This window comes from Chaetomium globosum, genomic scaffold (assembly GCF_000143365.1).
Source record: "Chaetomium globosum CBS 148.51 scaffold_6 genomic scaffold, whole genome shotgun sequence".
In the NCBI taxonomy this organism is placed as follows: Eukaryota; Fungi; Ascomycota; class Sordariomycetes; order Sordariales; family Chaetomiaceae; genus Chaetomium; species Chaetomium globosum.
This window is the reverse complement of record NT_165981.1, coordinates 2,129,472-2,148,446: the sequence shown is the minus strand read 5'-3', so window position 1 is coordinate 2,148,446 and position 18,975 is coordinate 2,129,472. Positions and strand designations below refer to the sequence as shown.

The 18,975-nt window shown below is 53.8% G+C and overlaps 4 protein-coding genes across 4 annotated transcripts; 2 read left to right on the top strand and 2 right to left on the bottom strand.

The window, feature by feature from the left end:
• Window positions 1–1,091: 1,091 nt before the first annotated feature.
• On the bottom strand, window positions 1,092–2,598 carry CHGG_09018 (uncharacterized protein; the record flags this gene model as incomplete). Its single annotated transcript, XM_001226944.1, has 5 exons — window positions 1,092–1,165; window positions 1,238–1,259; window positions 1,452–1,731; window positions 1,781–2,088; window positions 2,530–2,598. 5 exons carry the CDS (start codon window positions 2,596–2,598, stop codon window positions 1,092–1,094), a joined length of 753 nt encoding a protein of 250 aa, XP_001226945.1.
• A 557-nt stretch (window positions 2,599–3,155) lies between these two features.
• On the bottom strand, window positions 3,156–10,992 carry CHGG_09017 (uncharacterized protein; the record flags this gene model as incomplete). Its single annotated transcript, XM_001226943.1, has 11 exons — window positions 3,156–6,885; window positions 6,944–7,480; window positions 7,559–7,583; window positions 7,650–7,808; window positions 7,871–7,958; window positions 8,123–8,449; window positions 8,682–8,736; window positions 9,105–9,560; window positions 9,659–10,144; window positions 10,221–10,588; window positions 10,657–10,992. 11 exons carry the CDS (start codon window positions 10,990–10,992, stop codon window positions 3,156–3,158), a joined length of 6,567 nt encoding a protein of 2,188 aa, XP_001226944.1.
• A 2,011-nt stretch (window positions 10,993–13,003) lies between these two features.
• Window positions 13,004–15,684, top strand: CHGG_09016 (uncharacterized protein; the record flags this gene model as incomplete). Its single annotated transcript, XM_001226942.1, has 9 exons — window positions 13,004–13,486; window positions 13,543–13,702; window positions 13,761–13,927; window positions 13,986–14,055; window positions 14,113–14,254; window positions 14,311–14,945; window positions 15,024–15,152; window positions 15,373–15,445; window positions 15,660–15,684. The coding sequence occupies 9 exons, from the start codon at window positions 13,004–13,006 to the stop codon at window positions 15,682–15,684; spliced, it is 1,884 nt and encodes a 627-aa protein (XP_001226943.1).
• Window positions 15,685–17,262: 1,578 nt separating this feature from the next.
• On the top strand, window positions 17,263–18,501 carry CHGG_09015 (uncharacterized protein; the record flags this gene model as incomplete). The annotated part of the gene is made up of 1 exon (XM_001226941.1): window positions 17,263–18,501. The coding sequence occupies one exon, from the start codon at window positions 17,263–17,265 to the stop codon at window positions 18,499–18,501; it is 1,239 nt and encodes a 412-aa protein (XP_001226942.1).
• Between the last annotated feature and the right edge of the window lie 474 nt (window positions 18,502–18,975).

Below are 18,975 nucleotides of genomic sequence, written 5' to 3'. Positions count from 1 at the left end.
GTCTTGACTTGAACGAAGGACCGAGACGTCTCGTCATCTCTAGATCGACCATGGGAACTGGCTGTGCTGCTGGTAGCATGTGCTTTGTTTCTTCGTCAAGAGCCATGGTGCCGTGTTTCGAATTTAAGGTGGGAATGTGAGTTGGGTTGGGATTTGGAAACGGAAACGGAAACGACTCGGGAGTCAATCGCGTCTTTTTGACGTGAGACGGTCTGTGTGAGTGAGGTTATTTTCTGCCCAATTTGGTTTGGCGGTTGTCAATGCCAATCACTTGTCAGCCGCAGTTAGGCTGAATCTGCAGATCCCCCCTTGGTCCCCTTAATTGAAAGCGGCTATGGCGGGCGATCATCGCCCCATCTTACGGTCTTGCCTCGACTCAAGTTGTAGAAAATGCTTGAATAAACGACTGGAGGTTTCTGTACCGGACTCAACCTAGGTACAAAGAAGAGGCAAAAGGGAAAATTGGAGGGCATTTCCTGATAATTTGATGCCGGTGGCCGAAGTAGTCTCCCGTCACACCAATGACTTACCGGCTCCATAATAGAAGGCGAAACGGATGCCGTTGGCTGGAGGTTAGCCTGGTTAGGTCAACTGGAGTTGATTGTTCAAAGGAATTGTGCTTGGTGGACATGGAGTCGACCCATGGCTCGAGTCATATTACCTAGGTAGGGATCTTTGTGATATCTTCGTAGAACAGCGATGTAAGCACGCATACAGCACCTTAGGTGGAGAGGCAACTAGCGGCTCACAAAAGTACCTAGTGATTGGAACAACAGGCTGTTTACAGGCTGTCCAAGAGAGGCCACGTGGTAACTCCCTAATTAAATGCGTGAACTTTGCACATTTCCACGCGCTTTTATGGGGTTAATTTCTTTTCTGAGCGCCCAGCCAGCAATGGGCAGCATGTACGAACCGTCCAAGAAGGAGAGCAAGGAGAAATCCCCATTCCTCAACCTGCCAGCTGAACTGCGAGTTCGAATATATAACTTGCTTCACGTCCCTCCCTACTTCCACTCCGTCCCCGCCTGGTGGTCAGCTGCAAAGACTTGTCATCACCAGTTTTTCGTTACGCTGCCTTTGAGAATACATTATCAATACCGGTCAACCAGATGTCCAGGGATCTCCTGACCTGCAAGCAGGTTTACCTCGAGGCTATCCCGACCTTCTATTCAAGAGACATATTCACCTTCAGCGACCCGGACAAAATGTTTTGGTTTATGGATAGAATTGGACCTACCAACACCAAGCTGATTCGGCACCTGGATATCTGCGTAAAGCGAATCTATACATGTAACAAGAAAGCTTTGTGGTTTCGTTTGCTCCATGTCCTTCCTACAGCTGCTACGGGTCTGAGAAGAGTGGCTGTGACTCACAGCCACTCTCTTCATCCCAACACCCACGTTCTACGTTTTCAAGCACCCTTCAGCCAGGCGCCGCTCCAATTTCTGAACGCGTTGCTCCGCTTCCACTCTGCGCTGCTCGGCTTCCACTTTGCGCTGCTCGGCTTCCACTTTGCGCTGCTCGGCTTCCACTCTGCGCCGCTCGGTTTCCACTCTGCGCCGCTCAGCTTCCACTCTGCGCCGCTCAGCTTCCGCTCTGTCTCGTACTACTTTCAGAAATGAAGTTTCCATATCCTCGAGAGTGGCGGTAAACTTGGCCGGATTGTGTCGATGGACAGCCCTGAGAAAGATGACTCGAAGGCGCTCGTATGTTATAGAAATCATAGGGTTTCTATCGAGGCGTTAGATTCATTCCGTTTCAATAGACAGAAGCGACATACCTTGTGATTCCAGCAAGCGACTCGGCGACTGAAGGGCGACAATATAATGCAGGCAAACCGGTACCACCAACAAAGTCGGAGAGATAGAGATCCACTTGCCCAAGGGGTTGTTGATCGAGACCGTCGTCGTAGTAGACTTGGTGATACTGGCTCCAGTAGCCAGAGGAGTTGTCGGCTACTCGCAGGCTAACCCACGCTTTTTGTAAACCGGGGTATTGAAGCTTGAGAATCAGGACAGCTTGGATCGGACTGTCCGGCGCATCGATGTACTGGCGTCCTTTCCTTTCCACATGCTGACGGGACTCGCTCTATGAGACCTCACAGACAAGGGATGGTATAGGACCAGCCTGGCCAAAGTAAACATCGCCTTGCTTAAAAAGCTGGTTGCCGTACTTGATCGAGCTGGTGCCATGATTGGCGATGGACTGGATGATGCCACGGATAATCTCGTTATCCGTGGCGAGAAGCGTGTTTGCAAGGCAAAGGTTGAGATAGTTATCCGAGTGTGGAATTTGGATACTAGCTCAAAGCAAAGAGGGGTTAACCTGGATTACAGACCTCTGCACGTTCACCTCTGTCGGCATGGAATGCGAAAAATCACACATGTGGCTTTTCGAATACTGAGTCTCTTTGAGTCGCTTTCCGAGTCACTTTCTGCGTGCATGCTCCCTTGTTTCATGCGGGCCCGTTGATTAGAAGCAGCTTGCCAACTTAGCTTAACCAACATAAACACGGTAAATACCACGAACAAAAGCAGCACCAGAGGATGGCTTCCTCGAGGTCATGAGACTCGCCCGCCTTCCCCACTCATCAGCCATCTTGGTCCGGGCCCAAAGCTCATCTTTCGCAGTGCAAATAAGGCCTAGAAATGCTGCATGTGGAGATCATACAGCAGATAATGCCATATACACCGATCATATTAACAATATGATCGGTGTATACTTGATTGACTCGTGCGCATCGCTGGCTGTGAGATGGAACTATGTCGTCTCTGAATTCGACCTGGGTAAGGACGTGGCTTTCGCTGAGGCCGTAGCGGGGCTGTCGAAGCTAGACTTGGAGAAGCTGAGGATGGAGGGAAACTACGATGACCTTTGGCCTGCGTACTTTAGAGAGAAGTTTGGGACGCAAGTGGTTGAATCTCAAGGAGAAATTCGTACATTAGACTTGAATCGAGGCATCTAGAAGGCACATAGATACCTGGGTAGCTTTCTCCGGGTCTTTCTGCATTGCAGTAGCATGATTACTACAATACACTCAGACTCAGCTATCCACAATCCCTCAAAAGGTAACTACACTATAGCGCGTATAGAATCAAATTGACACAACCTGATTTGTACATCCCATTCTTCTCTTCGTAACAACTTTCTTGTGATCACCTTGTTAATATGCCAACCCTCAACTTATCCCAAAGGTCCTCATACCCTTTAAATTTGAGGACATGCTCCACCGTAAACCTGTCAGCCACGCCAGAAACATCAGCACCCGCTTCCACCAACGCCTGTGCCACCTGGAGATACTCATTCCCAAACTCCTCCGCCGAAAGCCCAATCTCTCCCACATGCAGCGCCATATGCAAAGCCGTCGGGCCGTAGTGATCCCCCCCCGCTACCCTGGCATGCACATCAGCCCCATGCTGCAGCAGCAGCCTCACCACCCCGGGCTTCCCAGAAATGGCAGCGACGTGCAGGGGCTGGGCCCGCCAAGGATCGTCTCGGTCGACGCGCTCGAGCTCCAGATCACCGGAGCCCCAACACCTTGTCGTCGCGGACGTGCTCGCGCCGCGCAACAGGAGCGCCCGCGCGACGGCCTCGCTCCCCTCGTGCGCGGCGTAGTGCAGGGCTGTCCACCCGTAGGCGTCGGGACTGTTGGCGTCGACGCCGGCTTCGAGGAGAGCGGTGACCATGTCGTCGTATCCTTTCTCCGCGGCAACGCATAGTTCTGGTCGCTGGCCCGCTCGAGCGGAGTTGGCGCCGAGTTGGATTAGATATCGGGCTATGTCGACTCGGCGCTCGACGACGGCGTCGCGAAGGATTGGTTGGCTCCACTGGGCGGGTAGGTCGAGGTCGATTTGTAGATGTTGGGTCGTCGATGGGCCTGGTGAGTGCATGTGGTTTCCATTTTTGAGAGGACAAAGTAGCTTCAGAGTCTCTAGGTTGCCGGACATTGCGGCGTGGTGAACTGGCGTGAGGTTGCGCTTGTCCGGGGCATTAGCATCAGCTCCGTATTCTAGCAAACGCGATACCAGCTCATGATTGCCGGCTCTGGCTGCCAAATGAAGGACCGTCTTTCCAGTTTGCGTAGTTGCGTTGATGTTGCCCTCTCTTGAGAGATGGCAGCAAAGCTTCTCGTAGTCGCTAGAAAGATGTGACAGCTCCGATGCCGCCCCAATGTGTCGTATAAGCACTCTCAGGGAGTCCGTTCGAGCATGAACAGCCGAGGTGACAATCGAGTTGAATGAACCGCCCGAGGTAAGCATAGGGTTTGCTCCAGACTGCAAGAGGGCTTCTATGACTGCTTCGTTGTCCACGTTTCTGGCCGCCTGTAACAAAGCTGTCATCCTCATGCCTTCGTCTTTGTCTCCAAGAAGATAGCGCCCAAAACTGCTCCAAGCACTGTCCGAGATTTCGTCAAGTGCATCAGCCTCAACGTTCGCCAAGTTCAGTGACCGCAGAACAAGCAGAAATCGCTCAGTCATGACTGCATCGGGTTTGCCACTGGTCAAGGCATCCGTGAGAGACTTCACCAGATCCAGGATACTGTGTGCTCGGGGTATCGCTCCGTGGCCTAGAAGAGTGACGACCATGTCTGGCTTCATATCTCGAATTGCTAGGTGTAGTGAGCAGCTAAGGTCCTGAGAGAGTGGGATACGACCACCAAGCTCCTGAAATACCCCAAAGATGTCCCATTGTGCATTCTCGAGGGTCAGGGTAACTGGGTTTGTTGTTGGCGTTGGAGCGGTGTTGATGCCGCCAGAGGGTTGTCCCTGCCGTTCTCTTCGCTGGTACTGGTAGTAGCGTTTTCCTCTTGCCTCCAGATTAAGTATCCTGTCTGCGTTCTGGTCGCTGGAGCTTTCTATCAGCTTCGATAGCAGCTGCCTTAGCCACTCATCCCCGTACTCGGTAACGTGTCCAGCTGCTGCCAAGTCGTGAAAGGGTGTCCACCCATCCATATCTTGTAAGTCACTGCGTGCACCGGCTTTTAGCAGGCATTCTATGAGTGGGCCGTATGGATTGACGATGGCATAATGCAGGACTGTTCGCCCCTCCTTGTCAGTCAGGTTGACATCGGCCCCATGCTGGATCAACAGCACCGCGAGCTGCAGGGCTAGCTCTTTCCGGGGCTCGTAGCCAAGCGAGAGAAAGTCGAATATCAGGATCAGCGGCGTTGCCGAGTTTCCGTGCAATATGCTATAATAAGACAAGCGTGCTTCCGGGGCCGGTTCGGTCGCGCGGGCATTAGCGTTAGATCCGTTGTGGAGGAGGACGCGAACCACGTCGATGTCGCCATTCAAGACAGCATGATGAAGAGGTGCGAATCCTCGCTCGTCCACAGTCTCGAGCCTTGCTCCCATCCCGATGAGCTGCCGGCAAAATTCGGGCTCGCGGCAGAGGACGGCTGCGTGTAAGGGGGTTGCCTTCTTAAAATAGTTGACGTCGGCCCCGTTGTGGACCAGGAGCTTTGCAATGTCCATCTTTTTATCCTTGATTGCGGATAGCAGCAGCTTGGACTTCCACTCTCGTGTATCTTTCACGTCGTCCCCCAAGGGATTAGCCACATAACGCTTCGCTTTCATCCGAGTGCGCCATGGGTTGGAAATTGGGTTGTCGAACTTCTCGGCCGACCATATCTTGTTGAAGGACAAGTCGTCTGATATCGAGCGATCTATTTCGAGACAATTCGTCAGGGCATCGAAGATTTTGGTGTCGCCGATGCTTGCTGCAATTTCGACGGCGTTCACACGTCTATTGACAGCGTCCTGGTAAGTCAGATCTTTCAGAAGTGTCGAGGGGCACGGCTTCGCCCAGTTAGATGACTTGTGGTGTCTGAGTATCGCCTCGACGGCCTCGTAGTGCCGTTTGGAAACGGCCCAGTGCAGAGCCGTCCACCCGAGCACACTGCGGTGGAGATGGTTTGCACCATGATCGAGAAGCAGGCACACTACCTTAGCATGGCCGTGAAATGCGGCCCAGAAAAGGGGGGTCCAGCCTTGGGAGTCCGCGGCATCAAACTTGACATGGTGTCGCAGGAGGATGGCCGCCACATCCAAGTGGCCCCGATAACACGCCCAGTGTAGAGGCGTCCATTTCTGCGAATCTGGAGCCGACGCATCGGCATCTTCTTGGAGGAGCTGGAGAGTGGTATCTTGGAGATTCCAGTAGGCTGAGATATGCAATGGTACTTGGCCGGTGGGAATGGACGAGAAAACGGGCTCAACCAGGTCCTCGGGCAGGTACTTCGGGAAGTTGGAAGCCTGGAATGCGTTGCATCGAGCACGCCTGTTCTTGAGCAGTGTCATAATACGGCCCTGTGAGATTCTCTCGGCTTCTCTGGTTGTAACGTGACTGCCCCAGTACGAGGCTGCGTAGGAAAGAAATGGCATGCTTTCAAGCTGCTTGAACAATCGTGCGGCGCTGTCGAAGGTCTCTTCCCGGAGAGGACGCAAATTGAGGTATAGGAGGCACGTGTGTGCCATATCCGCGTGGGCATCGGAATCCGATGAAACCCTGGTGAAGAACTCATGGGCTGTGGTGTGAATGAAACCGACAGTGTTGTCGTCCTTGCTCACAGAAAGAATACCATAGCACGAGTTCAGAAGCCGCCCAGCATCCAATCTATTATCCGCGGCAATCTCGTCGGTATTATCTTCCACGGCAAAGGCTTCGATAACTTCCTCGATTCGGAGGCGCCGCATGGAGCGCGTAACCCATGCCAGCAGCCTGCGAGCAAGCGTCCTTTTCACCTTGGGTTGGGCATCAATGCGCTTCAATGTGGCGTCGTACGCAGCTTCGAGAGAATCCGGAAATGTCTCGGCAACGTTGCGCATCTGTCTCAGCGTCTGCTGCTCCAAGACGTTATCCGCGAGGAGCTTGGCAAGTAGAAAACTGCAAGAGTGTTAATCACCACCTGATACGACCACAGCTTAGCACAATGCACACGTACATGTCACCGCTCTTGGAGACGATGGTACTGATCAAACGGTCCGACTCCGAGGGGTCTTCGTCCTCAAGCAGCTCGTGGTGCTCGAATTGTGCTTTCAGATACTTGTCAATGTCCTCTAGCTCCGAGGCTACCTTGATTCTTGTAAGTTGTGGAAATCTTCTCATCTCGGGCATGTCTCGGCTCATGATCATGACGCGGGCTTTGCTGTCGACAATCGATTGGACGTAGGAGAGAAGGCGCCTAGGATATTCCAGCTCATCCGGAGCGTCAATAATCAGATAGGAAGGGTGGAGGGAACATGCTTCGGCAAGAATCTTGCATACGTCTTCCTCCTTTGCTCGTTTGATGGGGTCCGAGATGACGGTGCTCATCTTTGTGACGACATCTTCTCCAGCCTGCTCCACGAGCTGTCTGAGTAGCGACTGGAGTATAGCTAAAGGAGTCTGAGTATTACGAGAAGAGAACTCGCAGAAGTAGTATGCAATGGAGGAAGGCATTCCCCCCCGTTGTTCCTGGAGGTGGTCGATGACGATGGATCTAAGACGTTTTGGTTAGGTACCTAGTACTGATAAATTCCGAGGTTTGTCTAATTGTTGGAGACTCTGTCAGACTCACGCAAGCAGAGACTTCCCGACGCCGGCTATACTTTATCAGCAAACAAGCTAGTTATTACTAAATTAGTCTTTATTATTATTGGGGGACTTACGGGCTCCAGAGCACCATAGCAATCCTCCTTGCTGGCCGCACCAACTTTTGAATTCCTCAGAGCGAAGGAGCCATAGCCCTGTACCAGGGCAAGCCTCGGGCTTCGCACGTGAGTATTCGTTGTTTCCCAGCAGCATAAGAAGTTGTTGCTTTTCCTGGTCTGAAGACTGTTTTAGTAATTGCGCCTGCTATGGCTAGTCCATCAAAAAATGGCGCACATACCTAAAGCGACCTGTTCGAGCTTTTTGTACGTGACAACCGATGAATCCCTGAGACTTTTTAGCCCCATGCTCTTGTCATTCAGAAGTACCTGCATATGTAAACGAAAGAATGTACACACAAAATGACAGACGAGAGGTAATCACTGAATATATGGCGGAACCTGGTTAAAGTGTCGATATGCTTTTGAAAATCCTTTTCCAGGAATGGCCACATGAGCCTACTGGTTCTCTTTGAGAGATCCCCTTCGAGAACCTTGAGCTCTCGGTAGCAGCTCTTGATGATATTGTCAGAGAGCGAAATGGGTCGCTTTTGAGTCAGCCCCGATGCTTCAGAATCAAGTAAAGCCTGTTCAGACCGGAGCAGGACCGAGATGAAGGCCGACACTTCCTGAACGTAACGCTTCCGTGTCTCTCTGGCATTGGCAACCTCGGTTCCGTAGCTGTAGGTCAGCTTCGCGATTGACGCGGCAATTTGGACCAGGCTGGCAATGCTGGCGGCCAAGCCGACTGCTTCCATGGTGATGGGACTGACTGGATGACGAAGGCCGGGGTTCAGATTCAACTTTTCAAGAGATACTACCTATATAAGACTCGTAGGTGCGAATTCTGGCAGTCTTGCAGTGGGGACGAATGCGGACGATGATGATTCTGTCTATGTATTTTCAGATTAGGTTCTCCGATTGCCGTGATCGGTCGGGGAGGCCTCGAGCCTTAGCCGCAGCGTAATGCCGCGGCCCCCAACGATATTATTAGCTGAGTGAATAGCTGCATAAGCCCAGGTCCCGAATTATGGACTGCTTGGATGTACCTACTCTGAAGACGAAACTCGAGGCTGACCACCCTTCGATGTCGAGGAGCGTAGCCAATCTGGCATAGGTACGTACAAGAATTAGGGTTGGTTGGAGGAGGCTAAGATGGAAGGAAGCTAGGGCTGCACCCCCCAAAAGCTTCCCACACACACACCTTTGCCCATACATAATAAATAACCCCAACCCCCCGCCGCATGTTAAGATGTAACTTCATGTTGACTGCTCACTTCACAACCCCCCCTTCCCCACCCCCTTTTCCACCTCCCCACCCCTTTTTTCTTTCTTTCCTTTTTTCCTTCTTTCTTTCTTTCTTTCTTTCTTTCTTTCTTTCTTTCTTTCTTTCTTTCTTTCTTTTATAAATCACCCCCCTCCAACCTCCCCCTCACCGGCCGACTCGTCGCGGCCACATGCACCTGCCTCACGCACCTCAACGCGGCTTCAATCGCGCCATGGATCCAGCCATGCGTATAACTGGCATGCTCACCCGCGAGGAACACCCGATAGTTCTGCGAGTCGGCCGGGTACGCCCAGTCGGGCTCGCACATGGTCGCGAGGTACTGGGACTTCTGGCCTGGGCCGAAGTAGCAAAAGGCGCTGCCGCCCGCCAGCTCGTCCGCGGGGAAGGCCTGCGACGTGCCGCCCTCGAGTAGCTTGAGAGAGTTGGCCTCCGGAAACATGCGGTCGAGGTTCTCCGCCGCCGTGCGTATGCGTCGGGACTCGGGCATCGAGCTGAGGATGGTGGCGTCTTGCTGGAAGGTGTAGGCCGCCATGATGACGCCGCGGTCGGTGCCTTGGGTTTGGGTGTTGTTTTCGGTGACGGAGAACATGGTGTACCTGATGGGGAGGTCGTTGACCAGCCCGCCGTCGGTGCCTTGTTGGTGGCTGGCAAAGATATTTTCCCACCAGCGCTTCTGGTACTGCAGGAGGATCTTGGTGACTTCGACGTAGCGCACGTCGCGGATGGCTTGCTCCAGACGGACCTGAAGGGTTTGGACTTGGTGATGGTGCGCTGGGCTGTGTAGGGCACCGTGAGAATGACGTAGTCGGATGTGATGCTGTATGTGTTGTTGCCGGTCGTCTCATAGTCGACCCGGACCTGGCCGAGCTGATCCGGGGGGTCGATGTGAGCTATGTGTGTCACGCGGGCGCCATATGTGATGTTTTCGGCAAGGGATTCATTTCCGCCGTCCGCCGAAATGAAGGCTTTGGGGACTTGGTCCATGCCGTGCTGCAGCTGCTGCATGCCGGCATTCTCGCCCTGCTCGTTGCTCGAGAGGGAGGGGTCCTTCCAGGACTCAATGAAGCTGTTCTCGTACACTACGTGAGCGTTGCCAAGGTCGTAAAGCCTGATAGCGTCATTGCTCCACCCGGCAACCTCCTGGAGGTACGAACGAAAGGTGTACCTGTCGTACCTGTCGGTGATTGCCTGGAATGCGCGCTGAGTCTTGAAGTCAATATCGCCTTCGCTAGCATCATATGTATCGTAGAAGTCTCTAGTATTAGGCTTGACGGCTTCAGACAAGAGCTCGTCGCACGTTCGACCTCGCTCGCTTGGTTTCAGGCCTGGGTAAGACAGCGAGCAGCTCGGGGTCAGAGCTCCTCAACAGCCTGTTGAACTCGTCATACGTCAACTTGTCGCCGCCGTGGTAGTCCGAAAGGTAGATGAACTTGTTCTTCATCTCAAAGGGTAGCGATGAGTCGATATTAAATTTGTTGATATAGGCGCGCAAAAGAGAGTGATCGCGGGGGATGCCTGCGCAGTGCAGTCCCGGTGCGAAGAGAGGGTCCCGGAAAGTGACAACGCGGCCGCCCACTCGAGAAGACGCTTCAAGGATCCGGACGTCAAAGCCGGCCCGCTTCAGCTCGTAGCCAGCCACAAGGCCGGACATGCCTCCACCGACAATGGTGACCTGTGACGGAACGTATTAATGCCATGGGTATTAATATGGTAGGGAATATGAGTTTTTGATCAACATACCGAAGTGCCCGCCGGTACCCGCGGTAACCCTGGGCCATTGATAATTTCCATATAGACCTTGTTCTGCACGTCCTCGTCGGGAATCTTTCTCTTTGCAGCTTTGGCCGGTACGGGCTCAGCCGAGATAGCCTTCGAATTGTCGGACGCCACCGGCGCGCCCTTGTTGCCCAAAAGCAGGCCACGATGGGGTATGTTCTGTTCCGCATCCCGGGAGCGCGTCTCCGATTTGATGAATTTGAGAAGGAAGTTGAGGAGGGGGGCAGTTGTGGGAGATGCGACATCCTTAGGTGTGTGCTCGCGGATGTGGGAATCGTCTGGGTGGCAATGGAACGCCATGACTGCTCCTATGCTGAGTATTTCTGAACGGAACCAAAGAGGACAATCGTGTCTTTGTTATTGATCGTGGACAGAGGGTTGGGGCTTGGAGAGGGATATTCAACAGGGACTACTGGACAGCGCTGCTCACGAGTCAATCAAGTCAATTTTCGCACCGAAACTTGGCTTGCTTGAATATCACAAGGGCATGATTGCTTGATTGGAAATACTTGCGACTTGATGCCTGTCATGTCCCCCGCGCCAACGGCCGTTAAATATCAGCGGCCTCGTCGGCAGACACCGCTATCTTGAAGTAAACGCCGCCGAGGGTAACTGCGTCACGACGAACCCAGTTCTTCAAACATTGAACCATCTGGAAGGTCTTTAGGTCCATTGCGAGTCTCTGGCTAGTAAGAGTAAGCTTTGCCAGGCTGAAGGCTCTCTCGCAGTCCGCCGCCATCGCTGGAATTGAGAAGATATCCAGCGCCAGCGTACTAAGGGTTGGGAACTGTTGCCGACGACCCATCCACCAGGTAATAGGGTTGTCAACTTCGATAGGCAGCTCGGGACGTAGATATCGCTCTAGCTCTGTCGTATCCAACGCTCCATTTCGCAGGCGTATAAGATCGGTGCCGAGCCACTGGCCGTATTCGCCATCTTCCCGCTCGACCCGCCCCTTTTGTTGGCGGCTCGTCGGGCGTTCTCTGAGACTTTCTTTGGCAAGGCCAAGAACTTGGAAGCAGGGGAGGATAAGGTCGTGGACTTGGCCGTGTTGCTGCAGGCGACGGTAAAGGAATTGAGGAGGAGCGAGGGGGCGAGTCGACCTTATTGTTGGGCGGGTTTTGTGTTGCATGGGTGTTGGTGTCTCTGAGGTTCCAAATTTGTTTAAATCAAATCAAAAGTGACCTCATGGCAATTTGTGCGAAAATACACGGAAGGTGCGATCACCCTGAGTGAAGCGATGGAATTGCGCCGGCTTCGCTGCGTTCGTTAAGGTGGGCGGAAAGTTATCCCCAAATCAATTTCCCTGACTTTCTCTCTTTCTAAGCCAATGCTTCCAAAGTCTTGTTTGTCGTAGCTTCGGTGACTTGATAGCTCGAATTTGTATAGAATATTGTCCAAATAAAAGTAAAATAAAAAATGAATTGTCAGTGTTCCTACTTCCTCGTTCATTAAACACTGCCATAGCCTTCCTATCTTACACCAAAGTATCCAACCAAGGTAATTACATAACATCCTGATGAGGCCTGGGAGTACCAGCCTCCCTACTCTCAACAACAGACTTACGGCGTCACTTCATTGAGTCTTTTTGCTGAGAAAAGGTGTCGAGTCAGGAGTGAGGGGCAGACAGTATTCGTATACTAACAGACCTGTGAGGTTTATTTCCGGGTCCCTGGTCCCCAACCCCAACAACTCTCGCTTTCGGCCCCGGGAGAATTCATACCAGTGCTGACATTGATCTCCACGCCCTATTCCTCGGGATCCAACGCTATGCCTGAGGCACCGGGATATCCCCACGTTCAACAAACACACCCCACGGCATATGGCCCAATGAACTCTCGGCACTTCTACACGTTGTTCACCCCGACCCAACTCCTAGTCGGCACGAGTAATTACATCATCCAGACTCGAGCCGGGATGCACACAACTCGTGTAACTCTGCTTGCTAGTAATTGGCCAAGCTTGCAGATTCGACCACTCTTTCTATGCGCGATGAAATACAACAAACAGGATTGGAAGGTGGGGGAGGAGCTTCTCGGGAAAGCGCAGGGGAAGGCAACCCAGGTTAGCATTGAAAGATGCAAACCAACACAAGGTCCTGCCCTGAATCACTGACCGAGGGACGATTAATTATGGAAACGTGGGAAGGTGACGGTGGAACATTCGATGGGACTAGAAAAATGTTGACCAACTGGGGATGCTATAAAACACCATGGACGGGATCCGAGAATTGAGGGGATGTGCAGTTCAGTCGTGACTCGATTCGCCCTCCTCACCTCTGCCCAGCATCACCAACTAGCAGGGCTCCAAAATGCGTGTCTTATCAACACTGAGCCTCGCGACCCTGTCGGCGCCGCTGGCTTCTGCCACATTTGAGGGGAACCTCAACTATCACAGCCCGTCGCTGCGTCATGTCAACCTTGGAATTGATATTCCCGTCGTCTCGCGCCGCAGCCTGAAGCGTAGCGCCGTGCCGTTCAAGCCGTCCGAGCTCAACTTCACCCACGGTATTGCGTCTGGCGACCCTTACCCGGATAGCGTCATTCTCTGGACTCGGGTTGCCCCGTTTCTGGTCTCTGACAACAGCAACGTCACCGTGGAGGGAACCGTTGCTTTGTACAACCATGAGACTGAGCAGTATGTCAAGGCCGATCCCAACCCGATCTGTGTTGATTGGCAAGTCTGGGAAATCAAGTCCAATGGCCCCGCGGGCCCCGGCAAAGGTCCTAAGAAGCCGCATGTTGCCGCCAAGGGCACAGCTTACACGACAAGCGATATTGATTACACTGTCAAGGTTGGTAGAACCCCATCCCACCCAAACCCTACCACCCGAGACTGACAAAGAGACAGGTGGAGGCCAAGGGCCTTAAGCCGTTTACCGAGTACAACTACCAGTTCACAGTTTGCAAGTCCGACAACGCCAGCCCGGTGGGGAGGACCAAGACCGCCCCGGCAGAGAATGCCAAGCTGGACGAGCTCAAGTTGGCCGTCTTCTCGTGCAGCAACTATCGTAAGATTATCTTGATACTCTCTTTGAAACTGTCGAGTAACGCTAACCTACAATTCAGCTAATGGCTATTTCAACGCATACGGCAATGCCGCCCGAAAGAACAAGCATGATTATGTGGTTCATCTAGGTGACTACATCTACGAGGGAGCCCAGCTGGGTGAGCGCGCACACAACCCCCCGCGTATCATCTTCAGCCTGTGGGACTACAGAACCCGCCACGGACAGGTGGGAAACTCGGATGTGCTAGGTTTTGATGAGGAGAGATTGCTAACACAAAGCGCAGTACCGCACTGATCCCGACCTGCAACTCCTCGCCCAGAACTACGCCTGGATGCCGACTTGGGATGACCACGGTATGAACTGCGCTACTCATCCCTTTTGCCCATTTTTCTAACCAAAACAACCAATAGAGATTGCCAACAACGGCTACAGGGACGGATTCAGTGCTTTGAACAACACCGAGGAGTCGTTCCGCACGGATGGCCCTTCCATCTCCGTTGACCAGCGCAAGATGAATGCTGTGCGTGCCTACTTTGAGTGGATGCCCATCCGGTAAGTCCTTTTTCCCCTTTCCAGATTCCGCTCGGAGATAGCTTAGACCCCCGCAGCCAGGTCGACCTCGACGACAACCTCCGCATCTGGCGGTCCTTCAAGCTCGGCAACCTCCTGGACCTGATCATCCTCGACACGCGCAACTACGACCGCAGCATCACTAGCCTGGGCTGGAACGACCACTACATCGACACCATCCGCGACGACGCCTCGCGCACGCTGATGGGCTCGCGCCAGGAGAACTGGTTCTACAACCAGCTGACGCAGTCGTCCAAGCGCGGCGCCGCCTGGCGCGTCATCGGCAGCCAGATCGTCTTCTCCGAGATCGGCAACAGCGGCGACAACTGGCAGGGCTACCTCGCCAACCGCAACCGCACCCTGCAGCACCTCTACGACAACAAGATCGACAACAACGTCTTCCTCGCCGGCGACAGCCACCAGAACTGGGTCTCGGACGTCACCTGGCTCGGCAAGGCCGACTACGACTCCAAGACTGGCGAGGGGTCTGTCGGTGTCGAGTTTGCGGGTACCGCCGTCTCGTCTTCAGGCCAGAGCGGGCCCATCCTCGCCGCGAGGGAGAAAGCCCGCGCGCTGGTCGAGGCTCATGAGGTGCTGCAGTGGCAGGAGGGGTATTACCGCGGGTACTATGTCCTGCAGGTCCGCAAGGAGGGCGTGACTGCTCAGTACTTTGGTGAGTTCATTCCCATACCCGTAATAGTGCAGTGAGAAAGATTGGAGTTGTAGAAACTAATGCCCGTCGCTTTGCTAGGCTCACCCAGCGTCGCCACCCTCAACGCGTGGGATCTCCCGCTGGCCAACTTCACGGTCGCGTCGGGCAAGAACCACTTGTCGCGCCCCATCGGTGGCGGCAATGTCGAGGCTGGGTTCGTCCGTGGAGGTAAGACCACCGGGACCAACGTCACCCTGAACACTGAGACTGGGAAATGGGACACTATTGGGTTTGAGAACATGTTTATTCCCAAGAAATAAGTAAGCCCTGGACCGGGTTGGCTGGGAGCGAATGTTGAGTATCTAGTACTATTACCAGCGGTAGTATCTTAAACCCGGCAGTAAAATAATATCATTTCTCGCTGAAATTTATACAACATGACTCCTAGGTATGTGCCTACCTGTCGGGGAACTATGGACACAGGGGACCGGGTTGGGGGGATTTGAAGGCCGTAGGTTAAGGTGGGTAAGCACCTGGTTAGTAGTAGTAACTACGAGATGTTTGGTTCTCTACTGCCAGCTTGGTTGTTCTTTACCGCTACTAATGGCATTTGATGGCTTAGTCTACTGATATCGTAGGGTAGCTGCTGGCTGGCTGCTGGTAGGCTACATCTACGAAATAGTATCATCGCCACTGGCTAACACTACTTATACGTTCTACTGATGAGATTTAAAGTAAAGTCCCCTTCAAGGCGGTTTAAGTTATAGTCCCTGAGGACCTATGGCACCAACCGTGTAAACAGACCTGTCACAGGCATAGCTGTGACATGTAGTTGTAGGGTTAGGGTTTCCCCGCGCACGGGGCATGTGGGCGATTGGCATGTGGGGCTCTGCAGACCTGCGCAGGGTATATCCCACACCCTGCGCAGCCACCCACTCTTGCACTCTTCGTGCAACCTTGTTGATAGCTCCCATAACAAGACCAGATGACATCAGTGGATTTCTAGACTAACATCATCGTTGTGATGCGTCAGGGTGTGCCAGTGTGGGCCGGACCCCAAGGGTAAAATCCAGGTTAAATTCAGAGGAACCATCCGTTTGCTGTATAGACTGGGTAAACCCGTCTCCGATAAAGAGTCGCATTTGAAAGTTGAAAACCCCGTGGACTTGGTTCTCGCACACAACCAGACTGGTAAGGAGGCGTGTTACATCGTCTTTGAGGTCACACTCACGTTGTCTCCTCTTGCCTCTCGACGCTCTTAACCCTAACCCCATGGGAAACGAACGCTGACATGGGTCTGGCCCGAGTTAGCCAGGTTCTTGCTCCCATTGCTCAGAAGAAAGCCGATCGCTTGCTGCAGCCCAGGCAACTTTGGCTCGTGGCGTGCCACTCGAACGCTGCCGTCGCTGTGATCAGCAACTTTCCGGCAACACCACACGTGTGACGACAAAGTGATTGCTCGGAGAACGGACCGAATGGAGTATTTTCGTCACCGCATCTCCTCGTGCTTTTTTCCTCCGAGCATCACGCGTTCTTCAAGGGATGCCCCGTTTGCATTTCTGGGTCCGTTTAGCGTCTGCCCAAGGGGCGCTCTCAAGGTGCATCGCGTCACAAAAAGGGAAGAATCCCAAGATTTCATCACCGTTAGTGGTTGCCATGCGCTGCTGGGAAGGCACAGCCAAGAGTGCCAGTGACGGGAAGAGGGGCGGACCTGCGGACGACAGGGGCAGATGCGGGTCAATGGCGGGGAATGCGCGGGCTGGATGATGCTATCCAATAAAAAGCTTGCCTTTGCCGCTGGGCCCGCCCGCGAACCCAAACTGATCTGGCCAACCATGGGAGAGGACGACCTTGCAACTCACATTCCTCTCTCCCAAGAACGGGCAGCGGGCGTTGGCGAGGTCGCTCACAGGTCGCACAGCGCGGGCGCTATTTTCGCCGAATCCTTGCCCGTCATGCGAGCGCAGCTGTCCCTGAGCAAGTCAGAAGCGACTTCACACAACGGCGGCCAATGAAGGGCCCAATGGCTGCAGCGCCAGTGCCGAGCCGGCCGCCTACTAGCCCATTGTCGCCCACTCTCGCCCACTTTCGACACGGCTTCCGGCTCGCCTGCACTGGTCTTGCGTCTCAACAGCCGCTATATACCCAGTCTGGCCCATTGACTCGCAGTGTCGTGCTCCTGCTGTTACCTTATTTGCTATAGTCAGTAATTGCGTCCTGCGCATCTCAATCACATCGTGTTTCGGCATGGCGAGATACCGTGGTCCATCCTTGAACTTTGACGTCTCCTTGCGACGCCCCCTCCCTTCGGTATCTTTGACCCAGTCGTTTAACCACCATGCCACCTGGCGTGCCAGTCTATAACTCTGTCTTTGTTCTTCTGCTCACGGCTTCGTCTAGGACCCCTTCCTGTTCCGCTGCGCCGTGGACCGGACAATTGTCGCGTCGATTCAACTTAGTCCTCGATTATTCCCCCGCTCCATCACCCGAGGACGGCCCTCCAGCATCCGCCGGTGCCCTTCGCGATCCCAAGTATCTCCCGGCTCAGATCGGTGGCATTGTCGGCGCCTACGCCTTCTCGCTGGTGCTGGTCGCCCTTCTTCTTCTTGCTCTTTCCAAGAGACGCCGCGACCACCTGCGGAACCGTGACCGGCCTCCTGAGGACGAGAGCATCTTCTTCGAAGAGTTTAACCCGTTCCCCGACCCGTTCTTGCTCCAGACCGAGGAGGACTACAAGAGACAGCTCGAGGAGTTCCAACGACTGGAGGAGATCGAGCACTTCCAGCATCAGCAGCACTTCCAGCAAACACAGTTCCAGCACCCGCAATTCCAGCCTTTCGAGCACTCCCAGGATCGGCAATACCATCACCCGCAGTTTCCACAACCACAGTTCGAACCCCAGCACGCCCAGACACTATCCCTCCAGATCCCAACGAGCCCGATTAGGAATTTCTCACTCCCATCCCCTTCGCCTTTGAGCCCGACCAGGACTGGCCCGCTCAGCCCGACGAAATCGCAGCGTTCGGTTTTCACTGCGCCCTCGCCGACTTCGACCATCCTTGCCCCCGGGATCGATCTCTCAGTGGATCAGACGGTCGTAGGCCGAGACAGAATCATGGCGCAACAACAGTTAGAGGAGATGTACAAGTATGTGATGGAGCAGGAGCAAGCCAAGGCAGAAGGGCGAGAGTACCATGGGCCGCAGCTCACTTCGCCGGCGTCCAACGCGATGAGCGCAAGCCCTGCCAAGGCGGGTGGCCTGAAGAAAGAGAAAAACAAGCCGACGAGCTTGAACCTCGCCCAGGATGAGAAGGCGCAGTCCCGGAGCTCTTCCATATTCTCCTTCCTCAAGTCTCCACGCAAGAACAAGATGGGCGCGGCGGGGATGAGCATCTCATCTCCCATCATGACGCCCATGTCGGGAACTTTCCCGCAGCACGACGACCAAGAGATGAACGCCATCCAACCCCGCTCACTATGCTCCTCCCGCGCCGCCCCCTGTTCATTCCGACCTCCCCCTTCCGACGGGCAGCCGCTTCGGCGGCCGGCGGCAGGCAGCCACCTGCCCCACCCCTGACATCTCCCCCGTCAGCACGCAGAGCATCGACTCGCGCATACGACGCCGCTCGTCGGCCTACCCCCAACCCGGGCCCGCCCGTCGCGAATATCTGTAGCGCGAAAGTCCGTTGCTTACGACCGTATCTCCTACCACGCGGGCGACATCTTCTACTATTGACACATTCATAATCAGGGTGACAAGAAAAAATCTTCGGCTTCTACTAAAAATTCCTCCACCAAGATTTCAGCCTTTCGCTTTTCCCTTTTTTCACGCATCAGCTAACTTTCCAGGTTCAAATCAATTTTCCTATCTCTCTTTTTTCTCTTTCTTCTTTTTTTTTTTTTCCTCTTTTGGTTGTAGTTATGGGTGTTTTTTTGTATTATAATATATATTTATTTATATATTTTGCTTTCTTATCTTTCTTCTACTCTACCCTCCCCCCCCTCCCTCCCCCCCCCCCCCCTCCCCCCCCTCCCCCCCCCCGCTGTCCCC